The following is an 18,815-nucleotide window of genomic DNA, read 5'->3' as shown; positions in this document are numbered from 1 at the left end:
TCCACGGACAGTAAAGGTGAGGCCTCCGAGGCCTGGCCTTCTCTGTCTGCTCCTCATTGGCTCTTCGGCTTTGGGCAAGTTACTTCTCTCTCACAGGAAGAGTGCTGAGCACATGGCAGGTCACCAACAAACCTTACCTGTGAGCGTCTCCACCCCAGTACTCTCCACTGAGGCCCAGCTCAAGTGCCTCGGCCTACAGGAAGCCTCCAACCTTCAACCATGCATTTAATCGAGCACCCATTTGTCCACTCAACGGGTGTTTATTAAGCACCGACTACACAGTAGGCACTGATACAGCCACAGAGCTCAACTGTGTATGTTCCCTGTCCTCACAGAGCCAAATCCAGTGGGCACAGTGACACGACAGTGGGGCAGTCCGAGTCTGAGTGACGAGGGCCAGGACTGGGACTTGAGTGTCCCAGGCCTCCTCCCACCAATCCCTGTGGCCTTTTGCCTGCTCTCTCAGGGTCCCACCTCAAAGTCCAGCCACATGGTCCCGTCCTCCATTGCAGACTGCCACCTCCAGCTTCAAAGTCCATTTTCTACATAGCAACAAAGGGGCGGATCCTGGGGACCCCTCAGAGGGACAGTCAGAGCCCACGCAGGAGGAATCCAAATATACAGCAAAAGGAAAGGACAGCAGCTGTGCATTTGTTTGAGGCTTGCCCACTCAATCTGCCAAACGGGGCTTATCTCTGGCCAGTGTCTCTCCTGCCCTTATGCTGATTTCTAGCTCCATCCAGAAAGAACGTGGTGTACTTGTGGAGGTATGTGGGTGTGAATTGTCTGCCCTATCAGACTGGAAGCTCCTTAGACCGGAGGCCTGTGACACCCCAGAATGCCAGGCCTGCCCCAGGGGAAGAAAAGCTTCCCTCCTCTACTGGGAAATCTCTGAGTGCCCAGCCAGGGCCCCCAGGAAGGGCTGGGTGTTGAGAGCCGGAGGGCAGAGGCTCAGGCAGCCCACGGCCCTGAGCCTGTTGGTTTAGCTGAAACTTCTGTGCCTTTGTTCACCCCTAAACAGGAGGGTGTGTCTGGGGGTGAGAGCTCCAGGAAGAGCCCCCCACTCAGTCCCCCACCCTGTCCCAGATGCAAGCCCGCCTCTCACTTCAACAACCCTCCTCCCTTGCCCGCCCAGCGACTCAGACCCCCCTGCCCAGCCACACCCAAATACCACCTGCCCACCCCCCAGCACCGGGGTCAAGCCTACTGCCAAGGGAAAGGCAGATTTGAGTGCTCAGCTCCGGCTTGACTGGACCTTTGCATTTAACAAATTAGGCTCCGCAAAGAGTAAGGTCCCAGCAGGGCCTGGGGGCGCAGGCTGCAAGCCAGCACTCCGAGAGACTGAGGTAGGAAGTTCCTAAATTCCAACACAGCGCAGGAAACCTAGCAACTTCCTGAGACCCTGTCTCAAAATTAAGAAGAAAACAAAAAATCCAGGCGTGGCGGTGCAATCCTATAACCCCAGCATTTGGGAGGCTGAGGCAGGAGGATCACCACAAGTTTGAGGCCAGCCTGGGCTACACAGTGAATTCAAGGTCAGCCTGAACTACACAGCGAGACCCTGTCTCAAAAACAAAAACAACATTGGGGCCGGGGATTTAGCTCAGTGGTGCCTCTGCCTGCCTGGTAAGAGCAAGGTCCTGAGTTCAATCCCCAGTACAAAACAACAACAACAAAAGCAAAAATTTAAAAAGGGCTGGGGATGTAGCTCAGTATGAAGGTCGTGGGTTCAATCCCCCCCACCACCACCACCAAAAAAAGAAAAAAAGTAAGGTCCCTCTTCTCTGAACCAAATCCCAGATTGTCACCTAACCCCAGGCCGCTGCCACCTCACCGCATGTGAACGTCTTTTGCAGTGGAGTCTCATTTAATTCGATCCTTTGCCCAGGCCAGGGATGAGGCAACATTTATTCCCATTTTAAGTGGAGACTCGGAAATATCAGGCGACGGCCCCTAAGTCACACAGCTGGACAGAGCCCGGGGTGCGGTACGCGCTCACGCCCACCGGGTCCGCCGGTGCCAGTCCCGCCCGGCCCCGCCTGCGCGGCTCGCCTCGGGGCGGAAGCGGGGAGCGGCGGAGCGCCCGGGACAATGCCGGGGATTAGGGCCCTCGGGAGGGGCCCCACCCGTCGCGGCGGCAGCGGCCTCTGCGTCCCGCGCCCGGACTTGGAACTCACTGGAGCGCGCCGCCCCTCCCCCGAGCCCACCTGGTCGCGCCGCGTCCCGCCCCGGGGGCCACCGAAGCTGAGGCTCGCGATCGCTCCCGGCCTGCCACCCCGATGGCTGCCGCTCGCCTACCCGCCTTCCAGACGCCCTTCCTATTTGGTCCCTGCGACTTGTAGGAAAACAAGATCCAGGGGCTGGGGATTTAGCTCAGTGGTTTCGCCACCTGCTGCGCAAGCGCAAGAACCCGAGTTCGATCCCCGGTACCAAAAAAAAAAAAAAAAAGGAAAACAAGATCCAAGATTTAGGTCCCAAATCCCTGCAGCGTCCCGCGCCTGGCTCTGGTGTCAGATTGCCTGGGTGTGTGTCATGGCCCTAGCACAGTTGTTTGATAGGGGCAAGGTGCTTTTCCTCCTCTGCCTCAGTTTCTTCATCTAGGAAACGTACAATACGTCCCCCTAAGAGGATTGTGAGGTTGAAGTGGGGGAATCGTGTGACCCGATTGGCTCTGCCCACCCTCTGACAGCAGCGTGGGCCTGTGGCCCTGCCTCACCTGCACTGACTCCTGTGCGCCCCATCATGGAAAGGAAGCGCTGTAAACCCAAGAAAGAACCGGGCTGGGGCCGGGGAGGGAGGGGAGGGCGTTCTGGGTCAGCCTTGCCCTGGGGAGGCACCAGCTGCTGCTTCTCTCTGGTGCCTGCAAGTGATGCCACCTGCCTCGCCCCTGATCTTCTCGTCCTTTGATCTTCTGATCTCCGGCCAGGGTCGCCCAGCCAAAGGCATTCTTGTCTCTCAGCCTCCTCCAAGGAAAGGCAAAGGGCTGGGCTCCCGCCCCTGCCCCAGCTACCCCCCGCCCCCCCCCCTCCTCCCCTGTTGTCTGTGAAGCCAAGACTACACGCAGGCCCAGGACAAGGTAACAACCTGTCCTTTCTGAGGCAGCAGTGTCAGGGGAAGGGACACGAGGAAGGGCACAACACAGGGGCGGTTCCTGGGCACCGAGCCCCGGCTAAACCGGACACTGCTGGAAAGCTGCTTGCAGAGTCTCACTGGTGTGTACCCCGGTGTAGATAGCCCTGCCTTCGGGACACACCCACACGAGGACAGAGGGACAGGCCCTTGAGCATTGGTGCTGGAGGACACCCGAGTCTCTGAGGGTTGGGGGATAGGTGGGAGGGCTTCCTGGAGGGAGCTAGCCTGGGGTGGCCAGGAGGGACATGATTAGCACTCAGAAAATGCCCTGGCCGAGAGCTTTGCAAAGAGGGAAAATGAGCTGGGGTGCTTGAGGTGGCAGTGAGGGGTGGTATGATAGGCTGAACGGTGGCTCCCCCAAAGATACGTCTACCCCTCGTTGCCTGGAACCTGTGAATACAGCCTTCCTTGGAAAAAGGGTCTTTGCAGACGGAGTTCAGTGGAAAATCCTGAGATGAGGAGGTTCTCCTGGATTCTCTAGATGGTCTCTGGCTCCGATGACAATTGCCCTTGTCAGAGACACACAGAGGCCAACAGAGAAGAAGGTGATGAAGACAAAGGCAGTGAATAGAGTGATGTGACCACAAGCCAAGGAAACCAGTGATGACCAGAAGCCAGGAGAGGCATTCTCCCCTCCAGGGCTGTAGGGAATGTGGCCCCGCAGATGTCTTGATTTGGGGTCTGTGGCCTCCAGAACTGTGGGAAAATAAACTGATGGTTTAAGCCACACAGTAAAGGACTTTGTCATGGGAGCCACAGGTAGGGAGGAGCAGACAGAAGGTCTCCATGTGGCTCAGAGCTGGTGCCCTGCTAGTGCTAGCTCCTCCCCTTCCCGCTGCACTCTGGACTTCTCACTGTGGGCCGCTGCTCCCCTCCCTCGGTTCACTCTCCATCACTGGCCCCACTGGTGCCTTAGGCCAAGCTGGTGATTCACCTCACTTCTCTACCTAGGAAAGTCCTCACCGCTTGGGACTCCTCCTGCATTTACTCTGACCTAGAACTTCCATTCCCGGGCATTTAATCCACAGGAATGCATCCACTGGCCCACCCAATGACTACACCACACTGCTCACAGAAGCACTACTCACAATGCCCCCAAACTGGGACAAAGCCAATACCTACCCACCGAGAAATGGACAAATGGTGTTGTATCCACCTGTCACGAATACTATGCAGCAACAGAAATGCACCAACTACAAGTTACTGCAGCAGTGTAGATGGAGCCCCAAGCACAGCGAGGGAAAGGAGCCAGACACCAAAATAACACTCCTTTACTTAAAGTCCAAAACACAGCAAAACTTCCCATGTTATTAGAAATCACAACAGTGGTTACCCTTGTGGGGTGGGCAGGGACCAGAAGCAGGCACTTGGGCGGAGGACTCTAGAAAGCTGACGCTGGTTCTGGATGCTAGTGACCCAAGGGTAAATTTTTGTGAAAAGTTATCAAGCTATGCACTTAACATCTGTACTCTTTTTTGGTGTGTATACTGTACTTGAAAGTTAGTTTTAAAAAACTCATTCTGAAAGACTTTTATGAACATCAGGCTGGCTGCCGGTTCCCCTCTATTGAGTTCATGGTGTTCTCTGAATATTTCTCAGCTGTTATTTCAGTGAATTGAAAGATGTTTACCATTAGATGCGTACCATTTTTGTCTTACTCTTCTGTGTATCCTTTGCATCTTACAGAGGCTTCGGCACATAATAGATGCTTAATAAACATTTAAGATGTGCTAGGGCTGGGAATTTAGCTCAGTGGTGCCGCGCCTGCCTTGCAAGAGCACGGTCCCGAGTTCAGTCCCTGGTACTGCAAAAAAAAAGTGCTGGCATAGCCAGGCATGGTGGTACGTGCCTTTAATCCCATCATTCAGGGAGACTGAGGCAGGAGGATCACAAGTTTAAACCCAGACTGGGCAAATTAGCAACTTAGCAAGGACCTTCTCAAAATTTAAATATTTTTTTAAAGGACTGGAGATGTAGCTCAGTGTGAAAAGCCTGGGTTCAGTTTCCAGTACTGGAGGGGGTGCTGGCATGACCAAGGGCTTTGGTATTCCCAGACCTCCATCCCTGGGCTCCCTGGCCATCAGACTCAGCTCCTTAGGTGTTCATCAGATGCCACGGTGGAACAGATTCCTCCCCACAGATGCCCTTTCCTGTGTGTCTCCTAAGTGCCCCAGTGCCAGCCTGGACGTATCTCCTGCCTAGCACTTCATGCGCAGACCGGTAACTTTCCGACCCACCACCTGCCATCTCTCTTAGCACACAATGTGCCTCTTACTCATCTTGGGTCTTCAGAGCCTACTCGAGGAGCAGGAACAGCACAAGGTTTCAAGACTCCACACCCTTGAGTCACTAGAACCACTCTCCATCCCAGTCTAGGCACATTCCTTTGCTCATTTTAGCTTGTTTGGAACTGGATGGAAATTTTCAAAAGTTTTCTTTGAAAGAGAGAGAGAGAATGGACATGAATAGGAAAAGCCAAAGCTTTTAAGTGAAAGGGTTTAGAGAACAGATGTCTCACCCTCACGGCCATGGCGATTCATGCAGTGACTGGCAGCTTAGAGGCTCCCCATTGTGGCTCTGCACTCACCGCAGCCGTCTAGGTTGGATGCCACACCCTGGGCTCCTGCCTCTGGTGGAGCCAGGTCAGCAGCAGGTCTGGAGAGGGCTCCCTCCTCCCCGGCCCTCTCTGGAAAGCCCATTTGCTCCAGCCTGAGTTGGTTTCTGCTCTATACCTCCTGGCTGCTACCCATGCACTTGTTCATCCATCCGTTTATTCAGTCGTTCATCTCTTCATTCCCTCCACCAATACTTTTGAGCATCCATGTGCAAGGGCCTTGTACCAGCGTTGAGGATTCCTGATGAGCACTGGTGGCCACGGCTCTGCTTCCTGGGGCTCCTAGCCTAGTCTGAAAAACAGACAAGTAAACCAGAAATAGAACCCAGGGGGATGGGCCCTGCAGCAGAACAGGCTGCAATGGGAAGCCCTCTCCTGGAGGTGAGGATCAAGGGTGGTTTCCTGGCGGAAGAGACATCTCAGGCAGCTCCATGCACCATAAATGAAGCCAGGCTTCCTCCAAAGACTCCTCAAAGGGCCGCAGGCTTCTTGTCTGAACCCATTTCTTAACCACAACCCCGCAGTAAGCCAACAGTGCTGTCCATGGGGCTGTTTCTCACAGCCCTGCTGTAGCCAGTGTGGCATCACTTATGTGCAAATTAGGCAAAGGTGGTTCTCTGGGGGACAGGGTAGAGAGCAGCTGTCCAGAGTCTTGGGTCATGGTCTGAGTTATTGCAAGGATAATTAATGCTGGGTAAAACTCAGTAGGTCTGAAATGTGGCCTGAGCTTTTGCATTCCCAACGTGCTCCCAGCTGCTGCTGCTGGTGGGTGGGCTGTATTTTGAGTAAAAAGGCTTTAGCATATCCAAGGGACTTGATAGAATAAATCTCCTTTAAGCAATCTCCCTCCCTCCCTCTCTCTCTCTCTCTCTCTCTCTCTCTCTCTCTCTCTCTCTCTCTCTCTCTTTCTTGGTACTGGGGATTGAACCCAGGGCCTTCAACACTAAGCTACATCCTCAACTTTAAAAATTTTTTTTTTTTTAAAACAGGGTCTTGCTAAGGCATTAAGTTGCCCAGGCTGGGCTCGGACTTGCCACCCTCCTGGCTCAGCCTCCCAGAATGCCAGGATTACAGATTACAGGCATGCACCACTATGCCCAGCTTCAATCATGTTTTTGCTAAGGCTGACCCAAAAATGTGCTGCTTGTCACCCAGCCAAGGAGTCCAACAGTGGTGAAAAACCTGTCCCTGACCCATTCGCCAACTCTGCCCCTCCCCAGGTGGTGGGTCCCTTAGGCAAGGGCTGCCTTTTCTGATCCTCACCAAGGTCTAGCCTGGGCCAGCTGCTCCCTAGAACACTGATGGGCGAGGAAGCTGCAGGGATGAACAGATTCCTGTGGGAGAACAGGGGAGGCGCTGGGGACCCCTGGACCCACAGGCATGGCACTGCCAGTGTTGCATCTACAGGACAGACTTCCTTCCTCTTGGAGAAAGTGAGATGAAACCCATTCCACCCCATTGGTGCAATGCAGGGCTGGCTGCTGCCTCTCTCCTCTGGCTAAAGCAGGAAGGAAACTAGGGAACATCGCAGCAGGAAGCAAGAAGGATACGAGGAAGAACTTCCCAGCAATTACATTCTCACGAGGTCAAACACTAAAGCAATTGTGTGGGGGGTGTTGAATGACTTGCTCTGCCCATTTGGAGGTTCCAGCCCAGGGTAGGACAGGGCGGGGGGCAGGCCAAGCTTCTGAGCTTCCAAGCCTTCCTCTCTTACTACACTCTCCACCCTTCATGCCCCCCTGTAGGCACCAGGGCCATCTGTCCATCAGCACTGGGCATCCCAAGGTTTCAGAGTTTGGCCCAGGTATTTCCTGACCCCAAGCTCCACCCCAACAGGTACCCTGAGCCCCAAAGCATGATTCCTCTGTGCCCCATGCCAGTTTGGACAGTGAGGCTAATGCTTCTTGGCAGGTGGAGGCAGGGCAGGCAGGCGGGAGGCGGCACCCTGGGCTTCTGCATTCAGAGCAGGGGAGCAGGCAACCAGGCAAGGGCTGGCGTGGCGTCGGCTGGCGGGGGGGTGGGCATTCTTCTTTCCGCTGGCTGCACATAGTTAATGGGGGGCCTTGTTCTGGCTGGGCACACAGCCCTGGAGGTGCTGGGGATGGCCAGGCCCTGTCCCAGGCCCTGGGATCTCAAGTCTCATACAGAGAACACTGCAAATCTCCCGGGACCCTGGCTCCTCCCTCCTACCGAGCCCCCACACCTCTATTTTATATATATCCTCTGTATCTCTGAGATTTATACGCCATCATTTGTCCCTGTAATATCCTTGGATTGGAGCTATCATCCCCCCAGGAAATAGCCTACAGAGATCAGAGGACTTGGCCAAAGGCATCAGCAAATGAGTAGCAGAGACAAAATTCTAGCCTAGGGTCTCTGATTCCAATTCCACTGGACAAAGAGCAAACCTAAAGCAGCAGATGGGTGAGGTGGGGTCAGATGGCTGCTGAGAGAATTAGAGGAGAGGCCCTGCTGACCTCCTCCATTCCTGCAGAGGACTCCTGTGCCCCTTACTCCACATTACTGAGAAAACTGCAGTAGCAGGACAGTGCCAGAGTTGAGAGAAGGGCTGGGCCAGCAGGTTCTGCTGCTGGGAAGGAGGAACTCCTGAGACTGGCAGCTCATACAGTATGTTTCTAACTATTTTCCTCCCCAACTAGACTAGGGACTGCCCAGTCAGACCATGTAAGAGCAATCCATTATGTAGTGATCTCCCCTTCTCTAAGACAGCCACATTCCAAGACCTCAGTAAACACCTAAAACTTCAGTAGCACCAAATTCCATATATCCTATGTTTTCTCCTATACCTGCATACTGGTGATGGATCTTAATTTATAAATTAGGCACAGTAAGACATTACTGACAATAACTATAAAATAAAATAGAATAATTATTACAATGCACTGCAATGAAAGTTATGTGAATGTGCTCTTTCTCAAAATATCTTGTACTTTTATCTCTTCACTTAAAAGAAGCACTTTACAGCTTCTCTGACATTTCCAATTTTCCAGTTTCAATATTCTTACACTTTGGACCCATTATTAAGTAAAACAAAACATAAGTCCTGTGATATTGTAACTGAGAGCACCACTAAGTAACTGTCAGGTGGGTAGCATATACATCATGGATACTCTGGACAAAAGGATGATTCAGATTTCTGGCAGGGGAAAGTGTGTCTGCATGGGATTTCATCATCTTACTGAGAACATCACACAATTTAAAACTTTCCAACTGTTTATTTTTTGAATTGTTTGCATAACATTTGAGGATCCCAGTTGATTGTAATTGAAACTATGGAAGGTAAAACCTCAGATGAAAGGGAACTAGGGCCGGGGATTTAGCTCAGTGGTTTCGCCCCCTGCCTTGCAAGTGCAAGGACCTGAGTTTGATCCCCGGTACGAAAAAAAGGGGAACTACTATAGAGTTAATGCCAGTGCCTGGCATAGCTGGACTCACTACTAAGTTTACTCTCAATAAATGTTAGTTGGTTGAAATAAATATAAATATAAATATAATAATACCTAACACTCATTGAATGCCTACTTTGTGCCATCGCTTTCCATGTATTAACTCATTTAGTCCTCATCATTACCCTATAAGGTGGGTATCATTAGCATGGACTAGTAAGAAACAGAGCCCAGGATCTGAACCCAGGTGGGATGGCTGAAGACTTTGTGCACTTAATGACTCTGCTGCACTGTATGAACCTGGGAAGGAGCTGACACACTGGATGCCCCTGCCTGCCTGTTCAGGCCAAGGCCTGCCCACCAGAGCCTCTCTGCTGCCTTGGTCAGAAGCTCCTGGACCCAGCTGTGGCCAGCTCAGCACACTGCACCCCATGGCCCCAGCCCCTGCAGACAGCACACTCAGGCTGAGGAGCACCTCAGCTCAAGGATGCCCCACCTCCCACTAGCCCTCAGGCTCCCTCAAGTGCTTCTGAACAGAAGTGAACCCCTCTCCCCGGGGAGACCCCTCCTCCTCTGCTCTTCTGCCCCCTCAGACCAGAAGGGGTCACCGTCATGACTGTGAGGATAGAGAAACGCATCTAGCACCTTACGAGTCACAGGACACCTCCATAAAAGTGGTCTTATTTGAATTTAGGACGACTTGGAATGGGAAACAGGTCAAAAGATATCAATGGTCCTCACTTGGCAAACTCAAATTTGAGGTTCAGAGAGGTTAAGGACAAGATGGACTACAGCGCAAGGACCTGAGTTCGATCCCCGGTACCAAAAAAACCCCCCCCAAAACCAAAAAATGAATCGTTAAGATGGACTACGTAATCTGCAGGACCCAGAGCAAAGTAAAAAGGCGGACTCCTTAGTTACAAAATTATTAACTAGGGGCCAGGGATTTAGCTCAGTGGTTCCGCTGCCTGCCTTGTAAGTGCAAGGACCTGAGTTTGATCCCCAGTACCAAAAAAACCCCCACAAAATTATTAACTTTAGCAATGACAATAGCAGAGCTGTCACCCTTGCACAAGGCCCTTCCATGCACAGGGCCCTGGGTGACCACAAAGGTGACACATCTGCAAAAGGGGTCTTCATGAAGGGGCCTGGCCCATATCAGCAGCTCCCCCAGCTGAAGCCAGGTAACTGTGTTGGGGCCGGGGTCCCAGGTGGTCTGTGAGGTGAGCTAGGTCCTGGGTCTGGCTCTCTTGGGTCCTGAGCTCTCCTCTGTCCCCAGGTAAGTGAGGGTGGGACCCCAGGTCCTGTCCTACTTCTTATTCTCTCCTGCTTTCGTCCTAGACAATAGTCCCTTCCTTTCTTGGCCCTCCCAGCCTCCTAATCTGCTCCTGTCCACCACAAAGACGGGGATTAGTTTACAGCCCCTTCCTGCCTCAACTCTCAAACCTCTGGACACCTGATCTAGCTTTCCGATCCCCAAACACCTCCACCCTAGGCTGCCCCAGATCTGGAGCTGGGGGTAGGGAGCAAAGACCAAATGCATGTACCTGTCCCACCCAGAGCACCCCTGCCAGTAGAAACCTGTGCTGGAGTGTGTGCGCCTGCCTGCGTCTGAAGGGCAGCGTATGGCATGAGCCTGAGACAAACAGATCCAGAAGCACAGCCGCTGCCTAAGGCAGCTTGCTCTCCTGATGCAGAGAAGCGTGGCGTCTGTCAAATGGGCAGTCAGATACGCGCATCCTCCACAGACACAGGGTGTGCGCTATGACCTGACAGTATTGCAGGAAGTCAAATCACGCTGGTATATGCTAAGCATCTCCGCAAGCAGGATCTTGCTCAACAACTCTTCAGGGAGAGATGATCGTCCCCACTTTGCACATGAGCGTCCGCTTGGGTCTCCCAACCCCAGGCCTGTGGTTTCCGAGGGGCACCAAGGCCACCTCTCTGGGGATTTGGTGTCAGGCATCAGTGGGGCTCCAGCCTCCCCGCTCTGTGCCCCTAGCGCCACACACTCTCTGGCCCTGCCTCTCCCGCGCACTTCTCACTTCCCACCGTGTGTCACAGTTCTTTGCGCCCTTTCCTTATCTCCCCGTGGACTTTAGGGTCCCCCAAGTCCTATCTCTCCACTGTGTGCCTTAAGAGAGGGCGACAACAGTCCTGGCCTCACACGGGAAGATTCACAGGAAGGCAGTGAGCGCAGTGCCTGGCCCACCCTGAGCTTTCCACCCACATCCGTCCACTGAACGAGTGACTGAAGGAATGAGTGTTTGCTGGAACTTCAAGGGGCATCAGCACTGAGCACTAACAAGCGGGAGGGGCCACTCTGCGGCCGTGACCAGGCCCGACCTGTGCTGTCCTTCTTATTCATGGGAACGCCGGGCAAACTGGAGACCAGGAGGAACAGCTCCTCGGACTGGGTCGGCCTGGGAAGCGCTCCTTCCTACAGGAAGTGTTAAAAGCTTTTTAGTGGTAGCTGCTTTGAGCCTGTTCCCCAGGAACCACTGATAATTCAGCTAGGGGGCGTTTCAACCTGAAAATCACAGAGTTGGAATAAGCTTGGTGCGCTGGGTCCTACTTCCATGGTGGGCAGCCATCTATTCCCCATAAAAGGAAGCACCCCCTGCCCTGCAATGCCCCGGCCATGTGTTGGGCCAGAGTCCTAGGTGGTGACAGTGGCTCCTTGGCACCACGGCTCCGCACACTTCTGCTCCATCAGCCATCGGCCTTGGCCTTGGGCCTGGGGACCACATCCCCATCCTCAACACTGGGGCAGTGGAAGACACTCAGCACCTTCCTGCCACCCCACCTCGGTCTGGACACTCTCGGGGACACCACCCTCCAGGACCTCCAAGGGCAAAGGGAAGGCAGTGGTGGGGAGAGGGCAGCAGAGTCCGGTGGGCAGAGCTGAGAAGGTGAGATGAAGTGAGACTTCGTGGCTGCCTCAGTTTCTCCTTCCAAACACTCCCACCGGGGGAGAAGAGAATGCATAGCAATAATTCCCATGCCTAGAGGAGCTGCAGGAAGAAAGCCCTGCTCTGGAGCACCTTGCCCTGGAAAGGGGGAGAAAAGGCTATTCAGAGGGAGGGGCAGCTGCAACCCCTGTGGTGCCAACTCCCTCCTGGGCTCACCACTTTCCCTTCCCCTAGAGACTGCTCCCTTCCCGACAAGCCTCTTCTCCTACCCCCAGGCTTCCCTGACCACCCTGGTCCTTTCCTCCTCTCTGCTGTCCCTCTCCAGGGGCTCCCACAATCCTCTGTGGTGTGCTTGCTTTTCACGCACACCTGGCCCATCTGTCCTAAGCATTATATATCGCCCAGCTGCCTGAGAGCATCCCGCACACAGTAGGTCCTCAACAGCAACCTCGATGATAATCTCCACACTCGGGGATTCTGTTGCACCCTCCCAACCAGGGTCCCCCACTTCTGTGCTGAGCCCCAACACCTTCCCTTCCAGCAGCCCCCACAGACCCTAGAAACCACTGCTAGTGAAGGGGAGGGGAACTGGGCAGAGCACCGATTCCTCCCCTAAAAGACTAGAAACGGGAAATAGGCTTCGTGAGACTGCACAGCCTGGCACTTAACATGGTCAGCTCCTGCGCCTCCCCTTGGAGCTCAGAGCCCCCAGCTGAGAGGCAGTATGCTTTGGTAGTCCTGGGGCAGAGTTTGTTGGCTGAAGTCCCAGTACCCACAATTACTGGTGGTGGTCTTGGGCAAGCTCGTTAACATGCAAAGGCCTCAGTTTCCTCATCTGTAAGATGGGCCTATGCTAGTCCCTCTCTCTCACAGGGCTTATGTAAGATGGTGTGAGAAATTCCCTAAGTGGTGGGAACACTGCCTAAAGCACTTCCTCAACACTGGCTGAGGAAGAGACCCCAGGGTGACGGCAGGTTCCTAGACAGGTCTCTCTGGGCCAATCAAGAAGGGACCTTCCTGGGCCAGGGATTTATTTACCTCAGTGGTTCCACTGCCTGACTTGCAAGCGCAAGGTCCTGAGTTCGATCCCAGAACCAAAAAAAAAGGCGGGGGGACCTTCCTGATGAGCTAGCGTCTTTGTGGAAGAAGACCACAGTCCAGGGAATGAAAGCCTCAGCCAGGAAGGAGTCCCCACAGCACATAGAAGCAGACCGGAGAGGCCAAAGCAGAGTGCAAGGTGCTTCCCTGACCCCAGCCTAGGATTTGCATCTCTCAACCCATCGGAGGGGGTTCTGGTCCCCTAGGGTTGGGGGAATTCAAGATACGGGTCACAAGCCTCCCTTGGAGGTCCATGGCGGAGAATGAAGGCTGGGCAAACAAGAGAGGGCTGGGAGTGGAACACAAAGAAAGCCTCCACTCTGGAGGTGCCCTGTCATGGAGCCGCGGCCCAGCCCCCCACCTGTCTGCTGCCAGCCCGCCGTGGCCTGCTCTGGCATGGCTCCGGGGGGCGCGGTGCCAACCCCTGAGCTCTCCCCCCACCATGTCCTTTTGCTGCTTCCAAAATAACTCTGCTCACTGCCCAAGTTTGGCCTCTCGGGTGTTTTTCTCCTCCTGGGACCTGTTCTCCCACGTCTAAAGGGTAGCGGGAGAGACCTCCATTGTTGTTAGAAACTAGGGACCACCCCCTTTTTACAATGGATTATTTAGCACAAAGGACTCCTGCAATTCAGAGAGCCCCTAAGTCAATAAGTCCATTTCACTTGGCTCAAAAATGTTATTTCCAGTAGGAGGAGGGAGCTGGAAATTTCTTCCCTACCTCCAACTCCTGTACCTTCAAAAGGTGTCCAAAGTCCTAAACAACAGCATGTCCTTGGTCCTGCTCTCAACAGTGAGCTACCAGCCTAAGGTCACACGGCCCACTAGGGATGAACTCAAAAAAGGATCCTTGTGGGCCCTTAGGTATGCCCAGGACGGAAACAGAGCTTGGTCTCCAACACTGCCTTTCCTTGGGCTCTAAGGGACAGAACACTCTTATTCCAGGGAACTTCATTTCTAGGCAGAAGCTGGGCACTCAGACGGCACTGACCCGGAAGCCCAGACTTCCGCTTTGGAGAGCCTCCCATCAGGCACCGGGCCTAGCCACATCTCCGTCAGGCATCCCTGTAAAGAGGATCACTTCCTCCATCAGCCCAGCCCAGGAGCCCAAGAGCAGACTGGCTCTTTGAAAGGCCATTTCCCTGAAGGTCAGCAGGAGGGGCCTTTGTTAGTGAGAAAGGAGGATGGCAAAGAAGGAAAAGTCATCTGGTAGGGCCCAGACGATGAGGCTTGGGCACCCCAGGCCCCAACTGGCACCAGTGGCCCTGCTGTTCCCTTCCTGGGCCTTAGTGACCCATTTGTAGTTAGAGACATTGAGAAAAAAACGCTCCCAACAGCCAGCATTCTTAAGTACTTGCAGTACAAAGGGCTGAGCTTTGCTTGCTCCATCTGGTTTGCTCCTCCTCACCACCCTGCCAGGTAGAGACTGTTAGTGTTGCCATATGAAATATTTAGCAACTGAAACTGGAAAAGTGGACTGAGTTCCCCAAAGACACGCAGCACACCCATGGCAGGGCAGGCGCTCAAGCCGTCACCATGCTCCAGAGCCCGGATGCGACTCAAGACCCAGAGGGGTGCTCACCTGGATGCTCTCCCCTGTTCCCTGCCTGTTGCTGTCCCTGGCGGGCCCGCTCAGCGGGGGGAGCAGCTGCAGTGTGTGTGGGGCCATCGGGGTTGAGCGCCCATGGAGGGGGAAGGCGGGGTTGAGTGGGGTGGGCCAGGGGCCAACTCCGCTCTGAGCCAGGCTTTCTTCTCCCCCGACAGCCACCCCACCCGGCCGCGCCCTGTGCCCGCTGCCAGACTGGAGAGGTTTCCTTTTTCTTTTGCCTGGGGCTGTTTCCTGCCTTTCCTTTGAACTGGGGTGTTGGCTCCTCCACACACTCACTCTCCTCCAGTGACCCCTGGAGGGAGGGTCTGCCCTCCGATGGGCCTGTCCCTTCAGGCCGGCACCAGAGGACCCCGTTTCCTGGAGTCATGCTAGCCCTCCTTGCCTTCCCCTCTGCTCCGACCTAGGCACTGGCTGGACCTTCCCCAGCCCTGCTTTCCCCAGGCCTGCTGCCAAGCACTAGGGTGGGGGGTCTCCATCCTACCAGCAGCAGGTGATTCCCAGGGGATTTCTCCCTACTTCTCTTCCTTTCTAGTTTTCAACCAAATGAGGGGACACTGAGGTCCAGAGAAGTGTTAAGACTTGCATGGAGTCTCCTAGCAACTGAGCCACCGAGGTTGGAACTCACAAACCCTGAGTTTCCAGCAGAAGGGGGAGGCTCTAAAGCCCATTAGAAAGGCACCCAAGCTGGCAGGAAATGAGCCCCAGGTGAGTGAAGTCCAGCACACTGACCCCACATGCATCTCCCCACTGCAGCCACATGCTCCCCACTTCCCCATCTGATAGCCCGCAGGACCCCATCTGGGACATGTTGGGGAGCAGGCTAGGGTCTTCCATCAGCCCCTCCCTTCCCCCCCTCCAGAAAGCCCTAAGACTATCAGCAAGGAAAAAATCTAAGGCCACTCTGGGTCCCGAGTGTAGCTCATTGCTGTCTGTCTCCTTGCCAGCCACTCTCTCCTGCCACAGTCCCCAGCAGGTGCACCACACCTTTCGTAGAATGGAACTGCTCCTCTCCTCCCAGAGGTAGCTCCTGGATGGCCGCCTTCAGGGAGACTTCCCTGACTAATGCCTCTGGGCCCCGGTTCCTTAATAACAACACTGGCTAACACTTAATGAGCTCTTCCATCGGCCAGACCCCGTATCAAACCCTCTTCAAACATTACTCAGTGAATCCACATGGCAGCCTTTGGATGCACCTAGTAGATCCATTTATAGATGAGGAAACTGAGTCCCACGGGGGCAAAGGAACTGGCTCAGGTTCGTACAACTCAGGCCCTGCATAGTGTGGTTGAAGCTGGACTCTTTTGTTGTTGTTTGTTCTGTTTTCTGAGACAGGGTCTCACTATGTAGTCCAGGCTGGTCTTGAACTGAAGCAATCCTCCTGTCTCAGCCTCCCGAGTGCTAGAATTACAGGTGTGTGACACCACACCCTGTGATGCCTGACTCTTAAGATTCAAACCCCCGCTCTCTTGCCCTCCAACATCCTCCCTCCATCTCTTTGGTTACAGACATCCGGAGCAGCAATGAGGAGGCTGTAGGTTACCCTGAATCTACACACGGACATACCCTGATCTTTCACACAAGTCTGAGTCCGAATTCCCAAGAAAGCATTGCAGGAGGGAGGGCAGGGGATGCTAAAGCATGCAGTGGAGGCCCCTCCCTTTCTCTTGGTGGCTGTGGATGAAGGAAGTGGGTGCTGAGGGGTGCCTGCAAGTGTGTGAGCCTCAGAGCTTCTCTAGCTGGCTGCCCTCAAGCTTTTTCTCTCCTGCTCTGAGGAAATGCTGGGTCGTATTTGCCCAGCAAATATTTGCTGTCTGTATATTCCTGTCTCCCCCTCATGTGCATGTGTGACGGGATGGAGCCAGAGGCTCTGCACCTTCTCTTCGCTGTCAGATCAGAACACCCCAGAGCCAACAGCCCCAGCTCCTCCCAGTCCATTCCCTGAAGAGCCTTATCCAGGGAGTCGGGGGGATGCAGAACCAAGCAAGTCTCACTGAGCCTCCTAGGAGAGGACTTTATTTCTCTTCTGGGGTTTGAAACCAGGGCCTCAGGCCTCATGCATGCTAGGCAAGGGCTCTACCACCAAGCTACAGCCCCAAGCCCCAGCCCTTTTAAACTTGGGGGCAGGGGCTTGCCAAATTGCCCAGGCTAGGCTCAAATTTGCAATTCTCCTGCTTCAGCCTCCTCACTAGCTGGAATTATAGGCATGTGCCATCACGCCTGACCCAGGAGACTTTTATTTATTTATTTTTTGGTACCGGGGATCAAACTCCAGACCTTACACTTCCGAGGCAGGCGCTGGAACCACTGAGCCAAATCCCTGGCCCAACCCAGGAGACTTTTAAAAAAGAGACATTTGGGCTGGGGATGTAGCTCAGCAGCACAGCGCCTGCCTGGCAAGCGCAAGGTCCAGAGTTTGATCCCTGCTACCAAAAAAAATTGTCTTAAATGTAAGAAACACTTGAAGGACTGTGAATAAGTGAAGTTGGCACTCCCAACCACGATCAAACAGGCTGGCAATTGGGCCCCAGAATAGTCATAGGTTTTGAATTTGAGTGTCAAAGCAAAGGACACAAAGAGGACTTCCCAATCTTTCCTGGAACCAGGAATGGAGAGAAGCGGGGGCAGCTACGTCGCTGAAGGTACAGGCTAGAAGGAGGGATTTACACCACCCTGGGGTGGAGGGCAGATGTCCAGTATCGGGGTGGAGTCAGGGAATGAATAAGAGGATGTGGAAGTAGCTTCTGCAGACCCAGGCCTCTCTTAACACTGCTGAGAGGGGACGGGAGCCCAAGCCTGGTTTCCTGATGCCCTCGCCCTTCAGATGCCTTCGCAGCACCTCCTCTGAGCCTCAGGGCAGCAGAAGTCCCTCCACGCACCATCCATGCGTGGCCCCTCCACAGCCCATGGCAGAGGACAGGGACCTCCCCACCTCCCTCCAATGCTCCAGACTCCACCTCCACTGACGTCCCCACTTTGTGTTGGGACCCAGCTCCCGATCCTCTCTCTGCTGCCCCCAGAAGCTTTCTTAATCCCCAGGGAGACTCAGGACCAGCTCAGAAATCCCACCTCTACTGAACCGAAAGGCAGTTTGAATAACCAAGGGAACCATATCCCAATCTATCTGCCTGGATGGTGGGATGCTCGGATCCCAGAAGTGGCACTTGACCTCCTTCCTAGGTCCTGGCGGAGAAAGGGTCGTGGGTGAGTCTGGGAAGACTTGGATTCTCGGACAGGAGTCAGGACTGACCACCTGGGACGGTCCTATGGCCCCTGACCCTTTAACCCAGGGAAGGGTCCACCCCCACCCAGCCAGGCTAAGCGGAAGCCGTTTCCCAGCTCTTTTCAGCCAGTGTCTTCCAGGGACACCATGTCATCTACCCTCAGTACAGCACTGCTGGACCTAGGCTGCTCTGCCAGCTGCCGGGCTGCCTCACAGCTTCCCGGGGCTCTGTCACAGTTTTGGCCTCAAGTTTCTGTGCCTTTCTCTGCCACCATCCCCTGGACGGTACAGGACTCAGTTGGCTTCTCCGGAACATGGACATTATTTTCTCCTTCTCACGCCCTCCCCTGGAACACAGCTTGTGCCCTTCGAAGTGGATGAGGACATTTCAGCTGGTGACAGGGGTTGGGAGGGGAGCCCTGTGAGGAATTGCCCTTAGGATCCCTACGCCAACCAGGACCCTGCCAACCCTAAACACCTGATCCCATTTAGTCCCATATGCTCTTTTTTAAGAAGACAAGGTCTGGTTGTATAGTCCAGGCTGGCTTTGAACTCACTATGTAGCCCAGGCTGGCCTCAGACAGTGATCCTTCCACCTCAGCCTCCCGAGTGCTGGGATTACAGGTGTGCACCACCACACCTGGCAAGTCCCATACACTCTTGCTGAACCCTATAAAGCCTAGCCCATGGGCACCTGCGTGGCAAGCACAAGGTCTTGTGTTCGATTCCTGGTACTAGAAAAAAAAAAGACTAGTCCTGGTCCCTCTTCCATGGGGCTCCCCTCTCCTGGGACCCCAAAGCTGCAAGGAGCCCGGAGTAGTTCTAG

At 54.3% G+C, this 18,815-nt stretch overlaps 1 protein-coding gene across 8 annotated transcripts in view; it reads right to left on the bottom strand.

Annotated features, from left to right (window-relative positions):
• The window catches only part of Lgr6 (leucine rich repeat containing G protein-coupled receptor 6), a 114,274-nt gene that overhangs the window by 93,691 nt on the left and 1,768 nt on the right, over window positions 1-18,815 (bottom strand). For 2 of the 8 annotated variants that reach the window (XM_087193888.1, XM_087193890.1), the window contains exon 1: window positions 2,208-2,937. The exons of 5 other annotated variants lie outside the window; for them this stretch is intronic. Coding sequence is in view for 1 of the 3 variants with exons in the window: in XM_021242219.2 (XP_021097878.2) it covers window positions 1,835-1,839 (5 nt within the window). In the remaining 2 variants the exon portion in view is untranslated. Of the gene's footprint in view, window positions 1-1,834; window positions 2,013-2,207; window positions 2,938-18,815 lie in introns of those variants that run through there. One more of the 8 variants, XM_021242219.2, reaches the window with a different exon arrangement.

Source organism: Heterocephalus glaber, unplaced genomic scaffold (genome assembly GCF_053883595.1).
Source record: "Heterocephalus glaber isolate CG9 unplaced genomic scaffold, H.glaber_assembly_v1.0 deba00001600, whole genome shotgun sequence".
Lineage (NCBI taxonomy): Eukaryota > Metazoa > Chordata > Mammalia > Rodentia > Bathyergidae > Heterocephalus > Heterocephalus glaber.
The sequence above is the reverse complement of the archived record's forward strand: the minus strand, read 5'-3'. Positions and strand labels throughout refer to the sequence as shown.